Genomic DNA, 24,005 nt, shown 5'->3' with positions numbered 1-24,005 from the left:
TCTTGACAAAAAGGAAGAGTAATCATATTCTGAAAATATTATGTATTTTATATTTTCATCGAATAGGTTATGAAAATATTTTTATTACGAATCAACCGAATATTGTTTATGTGAAAGTAAACTGAATTTGTCAAACGACGATCGAGTTAATTTTTATCGATATTCTTATGTAATTTAATTTCATCAGTAAGCCTGTTATGATTAATTTTATAAGAAACTGCGATCAAGTTCAATAATTATACGTTCCAATTTAAATGTTAACTAGCTAGGTTCATCATAAGATTATAAAATGATGCCTATGTTTTTAATTGTAATCTTAATGTTTTTTTTTGGTTTAACGTGATATTAAAGTTGTCGGCAACAAAAATAAATAAATAATTTTGTTCATAAAGTAATAACAACTCCTTTCCAGTTGACGTATATATTTGTTCAATGCACCAAAATAGTTACCAAGAGAAAGTATGCAAAATTACCGTTGAAAAAAATTGTTAAAATGCTGTTTAAAATTACTGTATATAGGCAGGCAGATACTAATAGCTGCTATTAAAATGATTAAAGATATATATAAGTTTCTGTGGAGAAAATTTCATCTTTACAATTTTTAGTGGAAAATTATAGTTTTTAATAACTGAAAATGACCAGCCTTGAATTATAAGAAATGAGTAATAGTGTACGCTTGATGTTGTACTAATATCACAATGTAATCTTTTTCGTTAAACTGCTGTATCATTAATAGGTACACATTTTTTATTTTAGGTTCATTAAAAAAAAAAATTCTATTACAAATTTATTTATAAATGTAATTTATAGTTCGTTTTTGATTTTCATTATATAGTTGAGGTTAAATCTTTTTTTCTTAAAATTTAAAAATGTATGCTGTTAAATAAAATGCACTTATAATATGCAACTTTCTACGTTGAGTTTTTATAGGTTTTCCCATGTTTTATTATTTTTTTGAGTTTGTAATGGACAGAATGTTTTACCATTATTTGTCAATAGCCGTTTTTTTAATAATTGCAACTACAATGCAAGTTTTTTTATGATATGGTTAAACAACAAATGTATTTGACATCCAATAACCGATTATTATAATGTATACTTAAAATATATCTTTAATAATAATAACAGGTTAACTTTGGTACCTATCTTTAAAAATTTGTTTAAAAAAATAATTATTTGAATTTAGAGCTATTTTTTTTTAATATAACAAAATATCAATGAAGTATCTTCATCATACAATAATACTATATTTACATAAATTGATACTTATGTAATAATCATTGAACTCATTAATTTTTTTTCATAGTATTTGGACTTTGATAATTTGCCAGAAACAAACTTCTCTTGTGAGGGCAAAGTCATTGGAGGTTATTATGCAGACGTGGAAACTGGTTGTCAGATGTTTCATGTTTGTACCATTGGCCAAAAAGGTAACAGAACATAATATATTAACATTATTTATAATAAATTTTGTGATACAAGAAAAAAAAATGATTTACTTATTCGGATTGTATCGTAATTAAATTACAATTTCTCTTATTTCTGCTGCACACGAATCTTACTCCAAAATGTTCACAAATGAATTATATGAATTATTTAATTCGGGGTTTGTATTAACTGTACAGTAATATTGAGTTTAAAGTATTTTGATAAGTATACAACATTTGTTTACTACATTTTATGAAATAACTATACATTGTAAAAATGGTTGCAAAAAAAAAAAAAAAAAATTGAAGTCCAGATGCAATCAAACCAGTGGCATGCTTAGAAAGATTGTTTCCTTATTTTTTTTTGTTCATTTATCGATCATTAGCTCATGCACATTGTTCACAAACAACAGTTGACCCGTAGAAAATGCGATGGTGTTTATATTGTATAAAGCACTGATATATGCTGATGTTAGGAAATTCTATTCCAGTCATTGAAATAGATAATATGTTGTACGCCCCTTTTGAAATACTTATCAGGTCAGCTCGATCAATCATAATATGTGAGTATAATATCTTAAGCACAAAATTGTGACAGTTTTTTATAAAGGTAATTTAGTTGAACGATGAAATATCCTTTTGTATTTGTTCATGTGAAAAAACTGTATTGATTTAAAGGATTAAGCCTTTTAATTGAAAAAAAGGGCTTCTATCTTTTGATTAATTAGAGATTCTCCCCGTGAGTTATTTTGTTAATTAATTTAAGTGTTGCAATGATTACTAATAGTTATTTCAGTGGGATACCAATGATACAGAGAATAAATATTTATTTATTAAATTGTACTTTCTATTTGTAAATAGTTTATGGTTAATTTGTGCATTTAACGAATATTTGGAGTTTAATTATATGCATATGGTAGGTAGAAAAATACTTCAGCTGGTGACATTTTATAATTGAAAGTGAGAGTTATCGTACAATAAAAATTAAACAGTTAACTAGTATAAACCTTGTTTATACGATAGAAATATTAGTAATGTGTAAAATATACACATTTTTTAATTTTAGGATATACTTAAATAAAAACAATTTAACAAAAAAAAAATTTATAAATAATAAAAACCAAATTATAAATAAATTAAATTATTCATAAAGATATAAAAACAAATTTAAAGTTATTGATAAACATTCAAAATTAAATAATTATGTAAAAAATTGGTGTATATTCCCCTTAAGGTGCTACCCTAATAGCTTTTAAGTAACTTTTGTTACTTCTTTTAATGGTTGATATGTGTTTCGGTATAAAATTAGTTCATTCTTAATTAATCCACATCAAAGACCGTTTAAAATATCGTTTTATTTATATGTGGCAATGATGAAATAAGTCATTTTGACATGATTGTAGCCGTAAGAAGTGTTAAAATTATTTTTAAAAAATTTGATCAGTATTTTATTTTTTTAGCATACAGTCTTTGGAAAAAATTTTCTGAAAATAAGCCACTGATTTCGTAAACATATATATTCATAGTGGTAAAAACAATTAAGTGAATTTCTTAAAATTTTTATTTTCATTTTTACACTTGTTTATTTCTGTAGTAAAATGACACACTATCTGTAAAATTCCTAGTCAAACATTTGTTTGACCAGGAATCAATTGTGTTTAAACTTTTTCAAAAAGATCATTAATAACTTTTCAAGAAACGGTTTCTACCTTGAATATTTTTAAAATGTATTTATTTATTCATTGAATTTTTTGGGTGTTGCAAAAATATTCTATGAAGTTTTTTGGAAATTTATTTTAAAAACAAATATTTTAGTAAAATTACTTAATTTGTTTAGTGTGTATTCGTTTTATAGAACAAGTTTTTATCGATGAATATATTTTTTGGTATGAATAAAAAATTCATTCGTCAATATAACGTTATGACTTTACTATTTGATATTTAAAAATTAATCCCCAGTTAATTTGATAATGCAGCTTCATTTTAAATTGTTAGATTTTTATTTATTAAATAGTAAGAAATTATGTCGACTGTTTTTGCATACTATAGAAAACAAAAATCGTTTGTAGGAATGAAAAAAGTTTAAATTGTCTCCAAGGTTATTGTTTATGGACCATTTTCTTTGTACACCCTTCGAGTACTTATAAATAACAAGGCTGAATGTAATATGCAATATTACACAACAATACCGGAATGATAATAATACGTCTGTTTGGCCAAACAAACAGTTCAATTCCTGTGGCACTGTCACCTTAATGTATTGGCAATTACCGCTGTTTACTAGGTATCTACTTAATTATTGTTTATAGTCATCACGATTTCTGTGCAAAATATGTTATTTAAATGTATTCAAATTGATATCAACAAAGAAAATTAGATTGTGCAACGCTTTGCAAGGTAATAGTAGTACAAATGATATTTTTATCAAAATATCAAGATATATGAATATACTGAGAAAATGACTGCACATGTCATTGAATTAAAAAATAATTTTTGAATCATGTGAGTTTACTTGGATCACATTTAAAATACAAAAATAATAGATTAAAATCATATAATAAAACAAAATGCTCCCATGAGAATAAGTTGTAGATGTAAATTGAATGCATTTAACTTGAACACAAATTAATAACATATTTTAAAAAGAATCTACTTGAAATACATTTATTGACTTACATAATTCATATTATAGCAATCAATTTAATTTTTATCATTATTTCATTTTTTTTATAAAATTTAAACCATAATATAAAAATTTTTATCAAACTGAACTACATTAACATAATCAATAAATTTTTTCAAAACTTTTATTGGCACAGAAGCGACTGAGAGTTCATTCTCGCGTATAGGATAATAATGAAAAAAACTTATAAGAACCAATTTATTATTATATTAAAATAATGATATTGTATACCTCGAAAATCGATGTTTTTTTTAAATTTCCATAATTTTGTTAAGAAGTTGACCATAATATATAATTACCAAATTGATAGTAAATTTAATTGTCAAACTTGTTAAGTTTTAAGAAGTATTTAAAATACACGTATAAAGTATTTGTATTTAAAATACTTACATTTTTAAATACTATTACAATGTTTGATTCTTCTGAACATTATAATAATGTTTTTTATTAATAAATATTTTAGGGAGGTGTGGGATATGACAAAGTTTAGGAAAGTGGACAATTCCACTTTTAGCCTGTAATGAATATTGACTCATAATTATGAATAAATTAATAAAACAAAGTTAATTACTGTTAGTATCCCATGTTATGAAGTTGAGTTATTTAATTTTAAATTATTTTTTATTGATATCCAACAGTGATTAAAATCACTATTGTAAAAAACTTTGATACGTATTAAAAAAAACTAAAAACTTTGTACTACAAAAGTGTTAAAAATACAAGTCAATATATAAATTATTAATAAGGCTTTGGTAATTCTGACCATTAGCCTTAATATTAAATTACTATAAACAATTATTTACTTGACAATCTAAGGTTTAAAATAGGCTAATAACAAAGTTATATATTTTTGCAATAATTTAAGTTCGTATGTTTGTTTTAAGTATGAAATATTATTTTCTTCAAAAATTTCATTCCAAATGAGAGGTACTTAAGGTAATTTTAACTAGTATATAACCGATCATTTTGAAATACATGTTCTACGATGATAATTTTATTACAGTTTGTGCATGTAAGTAATTATTCTGTATTATACATGAATGGGTAAGTTTGGTGTGGTCAATTCGTAATCTAATTAATATGACATCTATGTTACGTCTTAGATCTGGTTTTCGAATTTCTATGGTATTTTTTAGTTTTATAAGTCAATATTGTAACTAAGAATTACTCAAACAAACAAAGATATAAATTATTATTTAAAATATAAATATTTAGCATGCAGTTCAAAATATAAAAGTCTAAAATTTTAATATTAAATGTATTATCAGTTTTTATTATTGTGATTCTAATAACACGCTCTGTTGCCATAAACTAAAGATACCAATAATTTTAAGAAGAAAAAATTGATCTCCAACCCTATGGAATATATATTTCTAAAAAAGTAATATTGTTTATAATATTAATTGTTGCTTTATTTGTAGCGGAAATAACCGATATCAAGTTTTTATGTCTTAATGGAACGGTGTTTGATCAAGAAACAAGAGTATGTGAACGCTTAGACGAAGTAGACTGTAGTAAAAGTGAAAGTTTCTTCGACCTGAACTTGGAGTTATATGGAAATAACGGAGCAGGTTATGGGTAATTATCAGTTTTTTTTTAATATATATACTTTTTAACAAAATATATTCAAATAGTTAGAAACTAATGAAATACTTGTTTTTATTACATTCAAAGAAAATTTAAAGTGTCATATTGATAAGTTAACCATATGAGATTGTATTTTATGAAACTCGTGATTTTAAAGTATAAGTTGATTATGATTTTCATAATAATCCATTATTAGTAATAGTCTACTGAAGTATAATCAAAATAAACTCAACATTTTTTGTCGTACAATGATGAGAAAAAATGCATAACGCAACTTTTTACAGGCCATAAATTCAAGTATTTATTTTACTATCAAAAACATTGTGATTATTAAGTTAAAAAAAATGTTGTAATTTTCGACCACCTTTATAAACATTTGTACAAAACACCACATTATTGGATCATTTTTGTTTTCTATTTTCCACTTATAAAAACTGTACTACTAACTTATTTCAATAGTTTTCTAAGAATTCATATAAGAAAAAATTACTATGTGAGATTATTAGCGAGCGAACATTATCAGCCAGACTAATTATGTGTATGCCTTAATATCTATGCGTAGTAGTTCGACTTATGGGTTTTGAGTAGCTTACTGTTATTATTAATTTTTGTTGATTCAAAACAACTACACATTATATAATAATTAGGAGCACGTTGTTTGTGCGAATGACACATTGAAATTAGACAACATCGATAGGCAAGTATTTCAAAAATATTTTTCATTTCATGTTAATAATTTTAATTAGGCGCTGTCTGAGCTGTACAACTATTATGTATTTATTTTGAAAGTAATACTAAAACCCCACAATAATTTTACGGTAAAAACCGACATAAAATAATTACTCATATCAACTCAGCCGTAAATTAACACTGAGAATTTCATGATTAATTAGATCATAATATAAAAGGTATTCACCAAACAGGTTTTTTTATAATGCCAATAAAAATACTTCAAACTCAGGTTTATTGACTATTTTTATAATCATCTCTTACTGAAAAAAATCATTGCAGACAGTTGCAATTATACCAACAAGTTCGTTGTATCTATTTAATTGACACGACAGCGTATACTGTACGTGTGTGGTAATTATACTTACATGGATTGAACTTTTTTTACATAACTATATAAGTTGATGATTTTTTTCTTTTTTCATTAATACTAATTGTTTTCATGAAATACTAAAGAAGAATAATAGATTAGAATAAAAAATATTTAATCCTTAGTAAAAGGAGCTGAAGTAAATCGTTCAACTTATTGAAGTCTTATTGATTTAAGCAATGCGTTTCAATAAAGTTTAAAAGAGAAACGTCACCATAGCCAAAATAGTCTAAAATTTGAAAAGACACAATCGAAATTCGTTTTTATAAAATAGTTTTAGATGTTTAGTTTATTTACTAGTCATTAATCAAGTAACTGAGCGTACAGAGGGTGATTCTTTTAACATTAACTACTCAATTTCTCTTAAAATACTGATTTTTTTTTAAGATTGTTAGTTACATTTATCTGTTAAAAAATATTTTTTATGTTCATCCTTTATGTCTTATAAGGGATGCCAATTTTATTTTTTAAAATGATAACATACATATTAAACTAACTTATAAGAAATAAAATAATTTCATTAAGAAAAGGACTGTTCGATAATAACTTTTGGACCAGTATTTCAGTAGTTATTAATAATTTAAAAAAATCTACTGTAAATGAGGAGTAAGTGCTACTGTATAGCGTCACTCCTCCTCTTGCCTAAGTACAAAAATTTAAATGAGATAGAAGAATTTATGATATAAGAGCTAAAGTAGGCTAGACGTTAAATATTAGCGTTTAAAATGACAGTACGATATTATTATAATTAATAAAAATTTATCCAAACTGTTCACTTGTGCACTGTACACTGATATCATATTTCCTAAAATTTTTTTATTAATTATAGTTTATATGATGATAAATAAAATAGAAAATAACTTATATAATACTTAAGCTGTTAACACTTCAAAGTTTTTAAAATCGAAGATTAAACAATTAAATCTTTTTCAATTAAACAAATTCTAATTACTACATTCTGTTGCGCTTTAAAGATTATTCTTTATCCCCAGACTATTAGTCTATACAGTATAAAAGACTTATACAGTGTGATTACATTATGGCTAGCCCCTCGAATTCTCTATCAATAAGAGAAATTCTTAAATTTTTTTTTTTGCTTTGTAAGTTACACATGTATTTTTATTTATCTGTTATAAAATATTTTGTATATCTTATCAACTTTATTTTTTTAATGACAACATACATATTTAAATAGCTCATAAAATAAAAAATGATCTAATTAAGAAACTAACTGGCTAATAAAAATTTTTGGTCTTATATTTTGGAAGTTATTAGCACTTTAAAGTATAGACTGGAGGGGAAACAAGGATTTTGCTGTTTTTATTAGTAGTTATTTCTTAGCCGCTCTTCTTTTACCGCCTTGGTGCAAAATTGTAAATATCTTCCAAACGAAAGTTGTTATCAACCAATCATTTTGTTAATTAGATCATTTTTTATTTTATAAGTTAGTTAAATATGTATTTTAACATTAAAAAAAATAAAGTTGACACTTTAGGAATATTATTTATCACCCTATATATAAATTTTTTAACTCCTTTTTGTACTCCTAGTGTAGTATTAAATACTTATATATATATAAAAAACGATTGTTTTTTATCTTTAAGAATGAAATTCATTTTTAATATAATTTCTTATGGTCTAAAAAAAAATGTAAACTTTTTTATATTATATTATAGTATACTTTTTAGGGTTTCAATTTTTTTTATACTCAAAACTTTCTTCTTATTTTTTTTTTATTAGGAAATAATTTAAATTTAATTAAAGAGGACATAACATTAATCATATTATATCACATCAAATATTTAATAAATTGATCATTTTGTTCGACGTATATTATAAAATTATAGTAAAACATATCGTTTTGCGAGTACTTCAGTGTAGTAACTCAAAATATACTATACTATTTCATGGAACAAATTTATCATTATCTATTATTTATAAACAATGTTTTTTAGTATTACACATTAAATTTTGTATACGGCATAAGACTCTATTGCATTGTAATGGAATTATGTATTTTTACAAAAAAAAAAAAAACATATAAACAAATTACTCAAAATTGACAAATTTTAAGTTACTACACTAAAGTATTCTACGTGCGATATGTATTAATAAAAGTATGATTTTAATAATAAAGTTAGAATGGCAATATATCATTAAATAATATTACTAAAATGAATTCCTATTTAGGTTAAGAAATTTTTTTGATACTGAAATACTTCAACTTATCTTGTATTATCTCTACAAATATTATAGTTTATCTGTTGCTAATTTTGGTTATACACTTTGATATTTAAAAAGTTATTGCAGTTTATTTGTGTTCAAGTTGACAAAAAAAAAAAGTTAGATAATTCTGTAACTTTGATATAACAACAACAGAAAAAAGATTTTGTCATATAAATTTTTATATTTAATTTCTTTTTTTCTTATAAGGAATAATATAAAATAATTTACAAAAAACATTGTACTGAAAGAACTAATATTATCATTTCTTTCTATATTGCTTACAGTATAGCACCAGAAGAACCACCTGAACAAGAGCCAGCTCAATGTAACAATGACGAAGAAGATTGTTCTGGTACTTCAGATTACTTTGATGATGACTCTACAACAGCACAACCTGTTCCGGTGGCAGCACCGCAACCACCTTCGACCTCGACAACTACAACAACAACAACTACTACGACCACGACTACAACTACAACCAAGAGACCGCCAACACCAGTGGGCACAACAAAGTTGCCGCCTATATCATATCCGACTAATTCGCCGGAAACAATCGCCGCTCTTATAGCTTTGCACAACGCGTTCCAAGAAAGTTTAAAAGAGCGAGATCACTCACAGCCATCGGTGCAAAAGCCTTCACCCGTGCCGCCTCTTCTACAACGGTATCCGGTGTCTAAACCTTTTACCGTGGCCAACATCCAACCACCACGACACTTTCCGTCCAAACAACAACAAGCACTACAGCCACCGTATCGACAGCAGCATCAGCAAAACCAACACCCTGTGGTTTTGTCTTCAGAGCGGTTCGGAAACCAAAACTTTAAACATGGTTTCCGGTTACAAAGCGGACAGTCGGTCGAACAACCTTCTCAGCCATCATTCCAACAGTATTCGGACGGTCAAATATACTACGACGACGGCGATGACGAAGACGACGCGTCTAGGCGGAACTTTGCCCGCGAAGCTCCTGAAGCTTCGGTGTCAGTTCACGTTCAAGTAAGTTCGTCGTCATCAAAAAACAGTGCCATCAACAATCAACATCAGAAACGGCCAGCAGTCACGGCGCCCAAAAGCGCGGTTACTGTGCCGCCGCCAACCTCATCTACGACCACTACTCCAGCCCCTGTAATATCGACTACGGGACTGGCAACGGTGCCATCTCTATTGCCGTCAGATGATGAAGGGGAGCTGTACGACGAGGACGATGAGTACGGCGATGAGCAAGTACAAGACAATGAAGACGAAGAATTCTTCAAAGAAATACCGAAATTGGGTCGGAAAGGACGGCGAAGGAAACGTAGTGCTATCACTCGGGTTCGTTATCGGCCTTTTTCTTCGATACGATAACCGTTGTACTTATTTCATGTGATATGTTCGGCTGCAGCTGTTCACGCCGATAATAGAAAACATTTTTTTATTCTCATTCTACTTGATTAAACCACTAATTATAATGAAGTAGATTTAAATCATATCAGTTGAATTTCATTAAATTAATTAGGTATTGCTCAAACTCATGTACCATTTACAGCGAAAAACGTTGGCCATTCATTGTCTATACTATTTTAATTATTATTATTATTATACCTATTTTTAGTTTTTATGATAGTTTTTTTTTAATTATAAGTATATGTTATTGTAAATATGTTTTTTTTTCAAAAATCAACTCTTTGTTTTGACCATTTTTTTGTTTTGTTTCGATTAGTTAAATTAAATAGATAAAATATCGACTTGTCCGATTGTACTTTAAAATTTATTGTATAACGTTTTTGCGATCAAAATAAAAATAAATAAAAATTTAACGCAGAAAAAATAATTATTTGTAATTTGTTTAATTTGAGTATTATAGAATTTTTTTTCCTGATTACTTTTTACAATAATTAATTTAATTAAAAACGATTCTTTGTTTTTTTATGAAATTCAATTATTAAATTTACATTTTCAGTATAATTTCACTCAACTGGAAATAATTACACTTTGAATGTGTATACTTATATGTTCATATTAAGCCGTTGAATTACATTAGTAAATTATTTCGAGAAAAAAATTCGGAATTTAAACATTTGAATGTATTAAAATGACAAATAAAAATAGAAACATATAACATTACGAAAGTTGAAATAGTATGTAAATTATCATAAAAACTATAACTTCCTTTTCTATTGTGTCTGTTTGAATAAAATAAAATTTTCATTTATGTATGTATATTATAGTATTAGAGTTAACTAGGTACAGATAATTTATATATTCATTCTCTTCACTAAAATATCATTAGAAACCAAGTTTTTAATTATATATTTTCATATTATTTTTTTAAGTTATTGAACAATTAAAGATTCGGTAAACTTCAAAATTATATAATAAATGTATTGTTAAAAATTAACTTTTTATACCTGGGTATTAAATAATTTTATCAATTCATACATTTCAATACTTTTAGTGAATATTACATTTTTAAATAAAAAAAAAAACATACTTAATTAAATATAAGTTTGAAAAATCGAGTAGACCTGTATTGAACGGAAAATTGATTGCCACAGTATATTAAAATGTCAACAAAGTGCTTTAAATATTAATATTTAAGTCATAAAGCATAAATTAATAAAATTACTCAACTGTGGTGCTTATGAGTTAATGTTTTAATTTATACCGATGGTTTTCACATATTGGGGAGAGTTCAGTAACTGAACAAGGTATTAATTAACCTAAACATTTTAATTTAACATTACCATGCTCAAATTTATTAATAATTTTCTAAATCACATAAACAAAACTATTAAAAACAAGAAAATAAATTATTAAATAATTTCTATATTATGTAAATTATTTATAATAAAATTTATTAAAAAAAAAAAAAAGATACTAGTTATTTATTTTAAATTGTAGCCAGTCGAACTTTTTTGTATAAAAGTAGTACTTAAATGTTATAGTTATAGTAAAAGATTAATAAAAAATAATCAGAGATACAAACAAAATAATCAAACGAAACATGAACGCTGACTAACACGTATAACTATTAAATACATAATAGTGATTGACGAACAGTTTTTCCATTTATACATAAAATTTATTGTACAATTTAAGTTAAAGTTATTTATCAATAAAGGATAATTTTTTTGCGACTTTCTTTGAAATGTGGGATGTTCCATTTTTTGTCCAGCAATAGAAATCAGAACTGTAGTTAAAATCAATAATCTTAAAATTCTATTTTCCTAATTCATAAGTTTTATAAAAATTGCCACAAAATTATAATACAATTAATATTTTAGTATTGCTATATACAAGTTTTTAATAATGAATCTCACTTCGTATCCTGATTCATTTTGCATTTTTTCATTAAACGTGTATTTTTGCATTATCAGTGATTTTCCTCAGAATGTCTATCATAACATTGTTAATTGTCATTGTTTTGGAATTATTTCTATAAATATATAAAACATCAAACTCTTGTTCACTAATGTTCTAAAAATTTCCAAATTATTATCAAATTTACCTCTTTAAAGGCATTTATAAACATAAACGTATTTTTAAATTTATAATGCTATAACTTTTTGAAAAATGTATGGATCAATATTATTATTTTTTTATAAATAATTTTTATATACCCCTTTCATTTGACACACTGGTTTTTAAATTGCATCATATCCCTTTATACAAGGGGGTCAAAACTTTAAACATGCGTATTGAAACTTGGACATTTTCAATTTAATTTTTGAAATTGTCCCGGAAATACTGACACTTTTATTATGTTATTTTATTTTTTTAAATACCTGATAAGGGGAATACACTGATTTTCATAAATATTATTTAAATCAAATTAGTATAGCATAGAAACTTAAATTTAATTTAATTTTTTTGCTTTTTTTAAGTCAAGAAAAATAATTTTGAAATTTGAATTAGCTTCCAACCCGTGTATGGAAAGGAATTTTTTTGCATCTATTTCTTAATTCTTTTTAAGTTAGAATAAATTTTCAACTACTTTGATTTTTATCTCATTTAAATTCAATATACGGTCATCGATTGAAGATAAAGACACTTTATTTTTTTTATAAACTATTAAAAATCTTGTTGCATAGAGAAAATATGTTTAGTTATAAAGACACGAAATTATATTATTTAGTTTAATTTTTTTAATAATAATTTTCAATAATAAACATTCTGAAGTTTAATTTGGTCATGTTTTAAAAAAAATTACAATTTTATTCTTATAATATTTTTATATATTATCAAGAAATACGATTATTCTTATAAAACCAATGATCTAAACCCAAATATATATTCTATCAATATTTAATTCTTAATAAAATTATCAGTTTTTTTACTATCTAATTACTCAAAAATATATTAAATGCATTTTATGCGTTCAAGATGTTGAGTACTTTTGAAATGTAACCGTTTATTACAACCAAGTGTAGAAATTTCAAAATACATTTTACACTATTTTGTAAAAGTGAAAATACCAAACAAAGAATTTACAAAATATTATTTTGTAATTAATAAATATAAAATGAAATCTCAATTTACTAAATTACGAAAATATTTCTATAGATTAATTGTAAATAAATTGTAATTATTGCATTTTTAGTTAATGATCATGAATAAGTAGATTTTTCATTGTGGTTCTTAATCAATTGTCGGACCTTATGATTTTTTTGTGCATTTAAATAAACTCCTGTACATGAGATGTACAGGAGTGTGTCTCTGGACGTAAAATATTTTTTAGATAATATTTATTTATTTTATATTACCCCAACTGATTTTATCAAAAATTTCAACATTAATGGCGATTTTTAAAAATAAATAATACAATATAATAAATAAACTTTGCAATGTAATATAGAAATATATAATTCAAATTGTTTAGTTCATAGATACTTTACTCTTGTACAATTTCAAAAGACATATTATTCATTTTTTTCTCAGTTTTCCTTCAATTATTATTCTTTATTTATTCGTGGTTTCCGCTTTTATAATAAAATTTAGAACTTTAAAACGGTCAAAATATATTATTTCTTCAATAGTTTAATTACTTTTGCCATAACAATAATATATATTTTATTTCATTAAATGACTTAAATTAATATTTTTATATCAGTACTTAAGAAAAATAAATCTATAATTGCCACTTTTCTAGAGTGATCAACGAGGTGTTTTATTAAATGATTAATTGTATTACTATAGAAAATGTATAATTTGAGGAGGTGTCATGAGCTTGTAATATTTCAAATTATTAAAGACCAAACATTTGTTGTAAACAATAGTTTATTATACTAAGCAATATTTTTTAGATACAATATTACTTAATTTTGTTCAAGATTGTATTTTTTGGCTATAAGCAATTTAATATTTTACTAAATATCAAAGAAACAAAATTATAATTATAATAAAGAAATAAGGTTTTTTTTTAAATATAATATATTTTTAAAAAATTGAATGGATTGATAATTGAATTATATTATTAACTAGTGATAACCTACGACAAGAAGTATAAAATACATACTGAGGTCTTAAAAAGAGTACATAAAACGTTGTAAACAAGTATAATTAAATTCCATTTTTTGTACTGGCACATTTCACACTAAATGAATTATTAATTTTAGAGCAAGAGTTTAAATTAAAGATTTTGTTGTATTAATATTATCGTTGTTTTAAGTACTATAAATATGAAGTATAAAAAGAGTAATGTTAATTGTTTGATGTACGATGATAAGTTATTATAAAAAAAAAACTTGTGTTTCAATAGTCATTGCAAGTATGTTTAAAAATTATTACTGTACTGGGATTCCTATAATATAGCTCAAAATGAGTAATAACAACAGTTTTCCCATTAACGAAGTGTTATTTGCATGAGCATTGTCGTTATTAATTGAATTGTCTGCGAATTCCTTAGGCTCATATTGTTAATATAGTCGCCATTAAGGGCCAGTAGTCTAGTATCATATTAATTAGCATTGATTTTTTCTTTTAGAGGGGACTTTGGTGGTTAAGAAAGGCTTAGACACCTCTATGTGTATTTAATTGCAAAACAGTTGAGTATTTATGTATAAAAGGCCAATGTTTCGATTTGAAAAAACGCATCAGTCAACTAGTCTTTTCCTAAGAACACACGCCAGTCTAACAAAAACACTCTCAAAATCATTAAAATGTTTAAGTGAGTATAAAAAATATATTCTTATTTATTTTTGAAAATCTATAATCTTCAATTAAATTAATGAGGTCAAATAACATTGGCATATTTTTAGTTTTTAAAAATTGTTTTATATTTTTGCTTGTATATTATTCATAAACATAATTTAAACGTACTATTTACAAAAATTAAATATTTTAATAATATTTTTTCTTTTATAATACTTCATCGCAATAAATATTAAAAATAATTTTATTAATTTTTATAGGTCCTATGCTTTTATTTTGGCTTTGGCTGTGTCCTCCTCCATAGCAGCTCAAATTCAAAACGACATTTACTTCAACGCCAACATGGAAGCAGCTAAAGTGGCCGGGCCAGCTGTCAACGCCGCATTCGATGCCACCATGGATGCCGTATCTCAAGGTACTATCTTGCACAAAAAAGTGGTCAGACCTTCCGGACACGTGGACAAAGTGTTGTACGTTCCACCACCACCACCACAAAACCAACTGACCGTTATCTTGAACAAAGTTGGATTATTGATGCCATTTTTGGACTCTTTCATTTCCGGATTCATTCAAAAGTTGATGTTGCCTAAACAATTGATCGTGTCTGGTATCTTGTACGTTGCCGCTAAGGTAAAAGCCATTGGCTTGAAGACCATCGTCAGAAACGTGATCATCGCCGCCGTCGTAGCTGTCATGGGTGCAATAGCCACCGTTGCCGTAGCTGGTCTCATCACTCTCATCAGTACCATCTGCACGGTTTTACCCTACATGAATGGAAATGGTAAAATAGAATTATCCGAATCCAGCATCGACTCAATTACCAGTTTTGTCTTGGAAGCCATTAGTAACTACGAAAAGAAATAGTAAAAAACATTTCCCAAAAAAAAGAAACGGATAATTTCCTAGATTTCCGTTCCAATTATTTATTTTAAAGTATTTAAGCTGTAACATTTATTGACTATATAATTGTATAAGTGTTTTAATTTTATATCTAATGGTATATATATATATATATATATATATATATATATTATTGGAAATAAATAAAAATTTTAATTTTTAACTACTTCCTTTAGTTATTCAAGTTAATCCGTGTTTTTAATTCACTAGCAGTATTTATTTTATATTATAATAATTTTACCTTCACATAAGTATTAAATGAATTATGAAATGGAAATATATAAGACACTAATGAATTTTGAAAAACTTATTCACCCTTAATGAGTTTTTAAAGAAGTTTAAGCAAGTTTTGTTTTAAACTTGCTTTGTTCTAATGCGTTAACACAACTTGATTAAATTAAACGGTTGAAACTGATAAATAGCTGATATAGTATTGATAGGTTAAAAGGCTAATTTTTGTTTTTAAATTATTACTTAAAATAATTGACAAAACATGAATAATTATAACTATTTGATTATTAAAATTTGTTGAATTCAAACTTTGAGTGATTATTCGAGGTTCAAAAAAAAAAAAAAATTGAATTGCTATAATTTTTTTAACATGGTCAAATAATTTTTAAAAATATGTGTTTTTATGAAAAAATGATCAAGTGTATATTCAGTATGCAATTTTCACATAACAATGTACTAGAATTTTTATGAATTAAAATGAAGTTATCAAATCTTATGTTATGACAAATGGACACGCGCCGACTGAATGTTTAATTGGACAAACATTTCACTGTATATTTGCAATCAGATCGCTTATAATGTGGAATTACCGTATTCAATCAACATAAGAAAAAATTCAACAGGTTAGATGCTTTTTTTCAATCGATCTTTCACAGCACATGCTTATACAACAACACAAACACATTGTCCCTAACAAATTAAAATTAAAACAAATTTTTCATTTTTACTAAAAATCAAAATTTCTGGTATAGGTATATCTACAAACCTTATTATTATGATTGAAATGTGATAATAAAACTAACTGTTATTAATTGTATAATAAAATTCATCTATTAATTAATTCAGTCTAATATACATAGTTATTTGAATGTACACTACTAAATTCATAATAAGAAATGATAAGCGCTATTTCAAATACACTATTTGAGTAACTTGACTTCATTATTAATATAATATTTTTTATCCTCAAATCTAGAACACAATTTCTTATGTATTTATTACACGAGGGATATTGTAAAAATAATAACAAAATTACTCTAGGTATAAACTTTTTAATTAAAATAGGTCTCTTAAATGTTAACTTAGTGTAAAATCTAAATATTGAATTCATGTTTTCAAAAAAATGTGTAGTTGTTTATTTAAATAGTTATTGCAAAAAAAAACGTGTAACACTTGTGGTTATTAATATTTCTAATATACTACGGGGGACGAGTAAAAATCAAATTGGGTTTTTTGCAACAATTCCCGAGCTTCTTGATTTTTTACTTCACTCTAGAACATAAAAAATAAATTGTTTTAAATACAGATCATATCGTAGAAAGTTATTTTTAGGGTCTTATAACAAAGTTAAATGACAAAATTACTTTTTTTATAATTCTTTGATAGGATAATAACTTTAGCATAGTATCCTAGTAACTTCAGTTTATCACAATATTTGATAAATTATATTTTCCAACTAGTGATTTTTGATTTAGAAATAATTGTTATTTTAAGTTTTTAGTATATAAAAATATGGCTTATTTAACAAATCTAGCATAAGGTAAAAATCTTTTTTATACTTAAAAAAGTATAAATCGTATAAAAAATTTATTAGTAAGTATACGTATTTTATACTTTCTTACTTACACCTTTTTCAATAATAATATATAATTGTTTTTTAACGACATAAGCATACAAATTGAGTGTTAATGAACAGATAGTAAACTGTAAAGAAACATTGCGAATAAAAAGTAATTGAAATTTAAAGTCTATTCAAATTAGGTGATTGTTAGAGGGAATTTTTTAATAAAATTGAAATTAATTTGAAAAAGTTTCAAATTAAGTGTGGATAAATAAATAAAATGTTTTTTGGTGCAATAGCTTAAAAAAAACATTACAAATTATAAGTATTTTAAATAGTGGGACGGTGTGGCCGAGTCGGTAACGCGGCAGTGCTTGACGTGCACTGCCTCGGGTTCAAAACTCGGTCACGGGCGGTTTTATTTGGCCGAACAAGAGACAGTTCGGTAATTGGAGTCGCCATTCCACTCACCGGCGACGGACTAATCACCCGTCTCGGAGTATAAATGGTTAAGAAAACCACCTTATAGGGGAAGTCGCTGTGGCTCTTAATGAACTAATAAAAGCAATAAAAAAAAATTATTTTATATATTAACCATGCCTCCTGGGACAAGATGACAAGTTTGACTTTTTTTCTAATTAATTAATACTTATTAAAATAATTAATATATATAAATGAGATTTTTTATCCGTTATTTTCAATAAAACCAAATTTAAAGTTTAAAATAAAATTTTTTTTTTTAAAGTATTTCAGTAAAAATCTAAACGTTTCATTGATGATTGATTGGAAGATAGTAATTAAATTAATTAATCATTGAGATCATTCGAATAAATGTCAGCTTAAAGTATTAGTTTTTCTTTAATTAAATGATATTTCTGTGTGTTCCTCTAATTTTATGAGAATTAATACAATATTATGGTTAAATTTTTATTATTATCTATTAAATACAGTAATTACGTATTACCTTTGAGTTTCTAGTTGGCAAGTCTACTGCTTGTTTTAACCAATAAATGGCATTACTTAACTGTTTTTTTTCTATAAATGCTTTACCCAACGCAAGTTTACTTTCTACGAATCCTTCTTCATTTCTAGTATTGGACTCAAAATCATTTAAATAAGAAATACAAGTATCGATCGATTCATTTTTGTGATCTATTACATTTCCAAAAAACCATTCTTTTCCTTTTTGAATAAAACCAAATCCACCAGTTGTTTGCAGTTTTATCTTAATAAAATATAATTAATTTTAAAATATATTTATGTAAAAAAAATTGTTAAAGGCCTATAAGACCTCCACCAAAGGATAGGACGAGTACAATTTTCATAACTTATTAATTAAAAATATATAACAAACATTTAAATTTAATAACAAAAGATAAGTCTTACTTCGCATACTAATCTTCCTTTTAAATATAATAAGAATGGGTCATCGGGAATGTTATTCGAATGTTTCAGTTCATATATTTTGTCAAGAGTATTTTTCAGGTCATCCAATTGTAATTTACCAACTATTAAGTTACCTTCGAAAATATCAGTTTCTAGAAGAGCTGCTTTCCACTTCATACATTGGTAAAGTAGTTCTGGATATTTATCCAATTCAGTTTCACACATTTTTGCATAATTATAGCCTTAAAATAAAATTTTTGTCATTTAAGTTCATTGTATACGGTAAACATAATTAAATTTGCTTAAAAATATTTAGAACTATCTGCCCACCAAAGCTAATAGACAATTTTGTATAAGTATTCAATGAACTATCGGCATTCAAGTAGACAAAGGAAATAAAAAGTGTATATAAGATATATAGCATCATATATTTTAAGTATAAATCACATTCTTATGTATATTTTTATGAAAATTTTTGAGGACTAAAAATGTAATTGAATTGTAATTAACTTTTTTTTTTGGTTAATTTTTTAGTTGGTTTGGGTTTTTGGAAATAAATTTCGTGGATGATAGGCTAATAATTAGAATTAATCTATCTTTGTCCCACTATAATTAGCTGTACTCATCCAATCTGTGTATTCAAATACCATTAAAATTAATAACAATTTTTTAAATAAAAGGATATCCTAGGAAATTTATAAGTGAGTGGTTTACCGTTGCCTTCTGCACTGGAATATGTTTTTTCAACAACTTAAAAGCGCATGTATGGTTACCCATCCGTTCACCTACAGTGGTAGGTTCGGCTTAACACTAGAGTTTTTTTAACAACTAGTGTCACCACTGCTCAACATCACGCTCATGTTTACATATCATTCATAATTTTCTATTTTAAAATATGTTAACATACCTTGATAAAAACCCCACAAATTTTTAGTGCTTTTTATTGATGTCGTCGTTTTTTTATAGTAATATGACATTTCTGACGAAACCTTCATTATCGAAACTAATACTTCTCTTTGTTTTGTCGTCTAAAATTATGTATCAATGTTTTATTTTTGTTAAATGAATACACAAAAATTATGGATTACTTTATACACAAATGATATATTTTAATTTTTTTAATACACTAAATGTAAATCCCATTTGAAACAAACTTATATTGATAATCATTAATATAAATATATTTTAGAATTTAATTTAATTTTTTAAATATTGATTAAAATGATTTTATGATCATAGAAAAAGTTTTCTATGATTGATTTACATTGTACATATATCAGTTATAAGCATTCTTAAAATTTAATACATAATTATAAAAAAACGGTTGCATAGGAAGGTCGCGGGCATAGTATGGACGTTAATTAATATCACTGTCACAAGAAACAATTTGATGAAAATCTGTAGATAGTGTTAACAAAAGCAACGTCTACTCATATTTCCTTAATTATATCCTAAAAGCAGTTTTTAGATTTAAAAGTATAATTTATGAATAAATATTTATAATAGAATTAAATATAGTATGAAATTAATATTTAACAATTTAATATTGTAATTTTTATGGAAAAATAATAAAAAATGACAAAGTAGTATATTTTGTCACTTCTATAAATAACACTTATAAAAATTAAAGGATTTGATGCAATACTTTATAAAAAAAGTTTTTTTTACTTATGAATAAATATATTAGTCTACAAGGAAATTTCTTCGGAATCAAATATATACTTTTCTAAAACAGATTTCCAGTGTTTCAAATCTGAAATTAGACTTTTTCTATAAATTTTAAGTTTTGATATTATGACTTATTATTAAAAAATGAGTATTTACAAGTAAAAAAAATTATAAAACTGAGAATCATAACAAAAAATAGCATATTTTTGAATACGGTAGCCATATTCACCATAAGTCAAAATAAAGTTCGAAATTTGCTCATATTAAAGTACATGACTTAGGCTTTAATATAAGATATATATAAAATTATCAATATTTCTGAAATAATTTCTAAGTTGAAAAAATTAATTTTTTATGAAAAAGTTGTCATTTTGAACCCTCTGTAGTGAGCAGATGACAAGTCAGATTAAAAAAACATATATACCAAATGAAAATTAAGTACCTATTATATCTATTAAAAAAAATTGTATTTATCTATACATTTTTCAAAAAGTTATGGCAATTTTAAGTAAAAAAAATTGGAAAAATGTCGAAAATTATTGATTTTGAAATTTGTAATTTTTTTGTAGATTTCCCCCATTTACAGGGAACGAAGGATTTTTTTTCAATTTTTGAGGTAAATGTTTTCGATTAGATACGATTTGTGTCATTTTGACGTAATGATGCAAGAAATCGGTTCGGTAAGAGCTGAGAAAGAGTGGTAACAGACAAAAAAACACATCATAGTAAAATTAATACCTTCTCACTCAGCTTCCCATCGACGCTAATAAATAGGTACCCCTTAATGATTTAATCATTTATATATCACAAAATGAAGATAAAATAATTAATTAATAAGTTTTAAAGAAAAATTAAAAAAATTTGATCGGAAATCTCTAAAGTAATATTATTTTTCATCTTCAGAAAAATGGATACATAAATAATCATGAATTATTCTCAATTACCTTATATATATGCTTTAACTTTTCATAACTTTTAACTTTAATATCATCTTCTCCTTTTAAAATTAAATCTTCTAATTCTTGGATTGTGTTTGGAAGATATTTTAACCTTTCTAAATATTAAGAATTTGCTACTAAATATACGAATTATAAAATACCATTATTATTATTATTAAAAATATACACTACTTGCAAATGGATTCAAGTCTATAAAAACAAAACAAAAAAAAATATATATGTATATGTATTTATATTATTGACAAATATGATTATATATTATTAAAGTAATGTTGGTAAGGATGTTTAACTATCAGGATTGTTATAGCGAAAAAATAATTAATAATAAAATAATTCATATTCGACATTTATATTTTTCATAACCAATGTTTTGTCAATAGTCACAATTTTTATAACTGATAAACATATTAAACAACTAAGAGTTAGAATTTTCATTATTTTTAATAATCCGTTGTAAATAAATTTAGTTATTTGTACACGGTTTAACTAAGAGTTATCGTGTAAAACAATATTTAAAATTAAAATAATAGTTGAAACACTTGTAAAAACAAGTGTAAGAAAATCAAATATTCAATTTTTTCACGAGTCATAAAATTTAACTTATTTAATAAAAAAGTATTATTACTTTAATCAATTTAGAATCGTCATCTTATTAAATGCCTTTGAATTAATAATTTTTTTTTTAATATTTTAGAGTTAGGCCTTGTTCTTCTAAGTATTTTAATTTATAAATATGTATACCAATTAGATAAACAAAAATTATTTGTATAAATTCAAAGAAAATAAATAAAAACATATAAAAACAACAATTTTTGAATACAGATTATTTTTATAATTAACCTAATAATTAGTTATTGTAATTAACTTCATTAGTTAACTTACTTGTAGAATTTACTATGTTGATTTTATAAAAATAAAATATTATTGTAATAAAGCAAAGCTGATAGATCAACATTTTATGGATGAGTTTAAAACTGACAGAAGATATTTTGAATGTTTATCGTTTAATGTATTTAGTAGTGATTGAATTAGTAGGAAATTTTAAAATGTTCATATTTAATTTAATTTATATGTATTATAATAATTTCTGTTGATATTATTAAACATATGCCGTTTTAAAAACTAAACAAAAGTAATGACTATTAGTAATAAGTACATACTTTAAAAACACTTGTTTTGTTTACTTCTACAATTCATGTCAATTCGTGTAAATTACATAATAATGTTTTAAATTAGTCTGTGTAACATGTTTTTTTCAATTTATATAGTAAATACTTAAAACAATTTTTAGATAAAAATTGTATAGGTATAAAATGCCAGTCAAAATATTGGTATTAGTTTTAAAGCTTTTTTTTTTTTATTGTCTAATTAACATCGTGTACTAGACTACAATGAGAATTTTGAATTGAGTTTTATACATATTTTAAATCATGCTATCTTTAATAGGTTATTGAATTATATTAAATATGATGTTAGAAATTTTCTAAAAGCTAAAATTAATATTTTATATAGCCAAAAAAATAGGTCAATTGTTACAAACAATGAGAACAATAGAAACTCTTTTCTGATGTTTCCTTATTTATTAAATACCCTATATATGGTTAGTTGAAAATATAAGAAAATAAAAAATTAAAAAATAAAAATTTATAATTATATTATCTAACTTAGCAACAAATTATAAAATATTTAATGTCGTTTATAAATGCAAAAACATTAAGAAGCCATAGAAATATAAAAATATTAACAAGCCAAAAAAATGTAAAACACTAAGAAGTCAAAGAAATACAAAAATATTAAGAAACCATAAAAATGGAAAAACACTAAGAAACTACAGAGATATAAAAACATTAAGAAGCCAAAGAAATACAGAAATATTAACAAGCCATAGAGATATAAAATATTTGTCTCTGTGGATAAAGGATAAGAATACTTCTACAGCTCATTTGCCAGAATTAAGAGGTGACTAATGAAGTTGTGTCAGGTTGACAGCCGACGTAAAATTTTTGTCAAAAAATATGGGGGTCCTGAACAAAATTTAGGCGGATTGTCCCATCTCGGATGTACGCGGGGACAACAGGTGAGAGGAAATAAAGTAGTTAAAAAATGAAAAGGCCTAAAGAATAAAGTATTTGATACCAGCCGGACA

General features: G+C 24.9%; 3 protein-coding genes across 5 annotated transcripts in view; 2 read left to right on the top strand and 1 right to left on the bottom strand.

The window, feature by feature from the left end:
• LOC126902515 (mucin-2-like) overlaps nt 1–10,834 on the top strand; it is a 37,535-nt gene extending 26,701 nt beyond the window's left edge. Inside the window, exons 5-7 of one of the 3 annotated variants that reach the window (XM_050679879.1) lie at nt 1,307–1,430; nt 5,532–5,688; nt 9,307–10,834. In XM_050679879.1, coding sequence (XP_050535836.1) covers nt 1,307–1,430; nt 5,532–5,688; nt 9,307–10,369 — 1,344 coding nt within the window. In that variant the 3' untranslated portion in view covers nt 10,370–10,834. The remainder of the gene's footprint in view (nt 1–1,306; nt 1,431–5,531; nt 5,689–9,306) is intronic. The other 2 variants (XM_050679881.1, XM_050679880.1) reach the window with 2 other exon arrangements.
• Nucleotides 10,835–15,033: 4,199 nt separating this feature from the next.
• On the top strand, nt 15,034–16,169 carry LOC126902538 (uncharacterized). The gene is made up of 2 exons (XM_050679919.1): nt 15,034–15,170; nt 15,415–16,169. The coding sequence occupies exons 1-2, from the start codon at nt 15,163–15,165 to the stop codon at nt 16,016–16,018; spliced, it is 612 nt and encodes a 203-aa protein (XP_050535876.1). The 5' UTR covers nt 15,034–15,162; the 3' UTR covers nt 16,019–16,169.
• A 1,152-nt stretch (nt 16,170–17,321) lies between these two features.
• On the bottom strand, nt 17,322–22,905 carry LOC126902527 (uncharacterized). Its single transcript, XM_050679904.1, has 7 exons — nt 22,742–22,905; nt 22,031–22,048; nt 21,845–21,954; nt 20,140–20,260; nt 19,233–19,474; nt 18,811–19,071; nt 17,322–17,557 (listed from the first exon to the last, which is right to left on the bottom strand). Exons 1-7 carry the CDS (start codon nt 22,812–22,814, stop codon nt 17,477–17,479), a joined length of 906 nt encoding a protein of 301 aa, XP_050535861.1. The 5' UTR covers nt 22,815–22,905; the 3' UTR covers nt 17,322–17,476.
• Nucleotides 22,906–24,005: the final 1,100 nt, after the last annotated feature.

The sequence above is a fragment of the Daktulosphaira vitifoliae genome, unplaced genomic scaffold (assembly GCF_025091365.1).
Source record: "Daktulosphaira vitifoliae isolate Bord-2020 unplaced genomic scaffold, ASM2509136v1 Scaffold_3, whole genome shotgun sequence".
NCBI lineage: Eukaryota > Metazoa > Arthropoda > Insecta > Hemiptera > Phylloxeridae > Daktulosphaira > Daktulosphaira vitifoliae.
This window is presented reverse-complemented; position numbering and strand designations above follow the sequence as displayed.

Bases quoted from the DNA above. Each gene is read 5' to 3' on its own strand.
- LOC126902527 (XM_050679904.1), bottom strand. From the start codon at position 22,814: ATGTTGATCTATCAGCTTTGCTTTATTACAATAATATTTTATTTTTAT. The intron at 20,261-21,844 runs GTAATTGAGAAT...ACATAATTTTAG, and splicing joins AGTTAAAGCATATATATAAG to ACGACAAAACAAAGAGAAGT. The intron at 19,072-19,232 runs GTAAGACTTATC...TATTTTATTAAG, and splicing joins AAGGAAGATTAGTATGCGAA to ATAAAACTGCAAACAACTGG.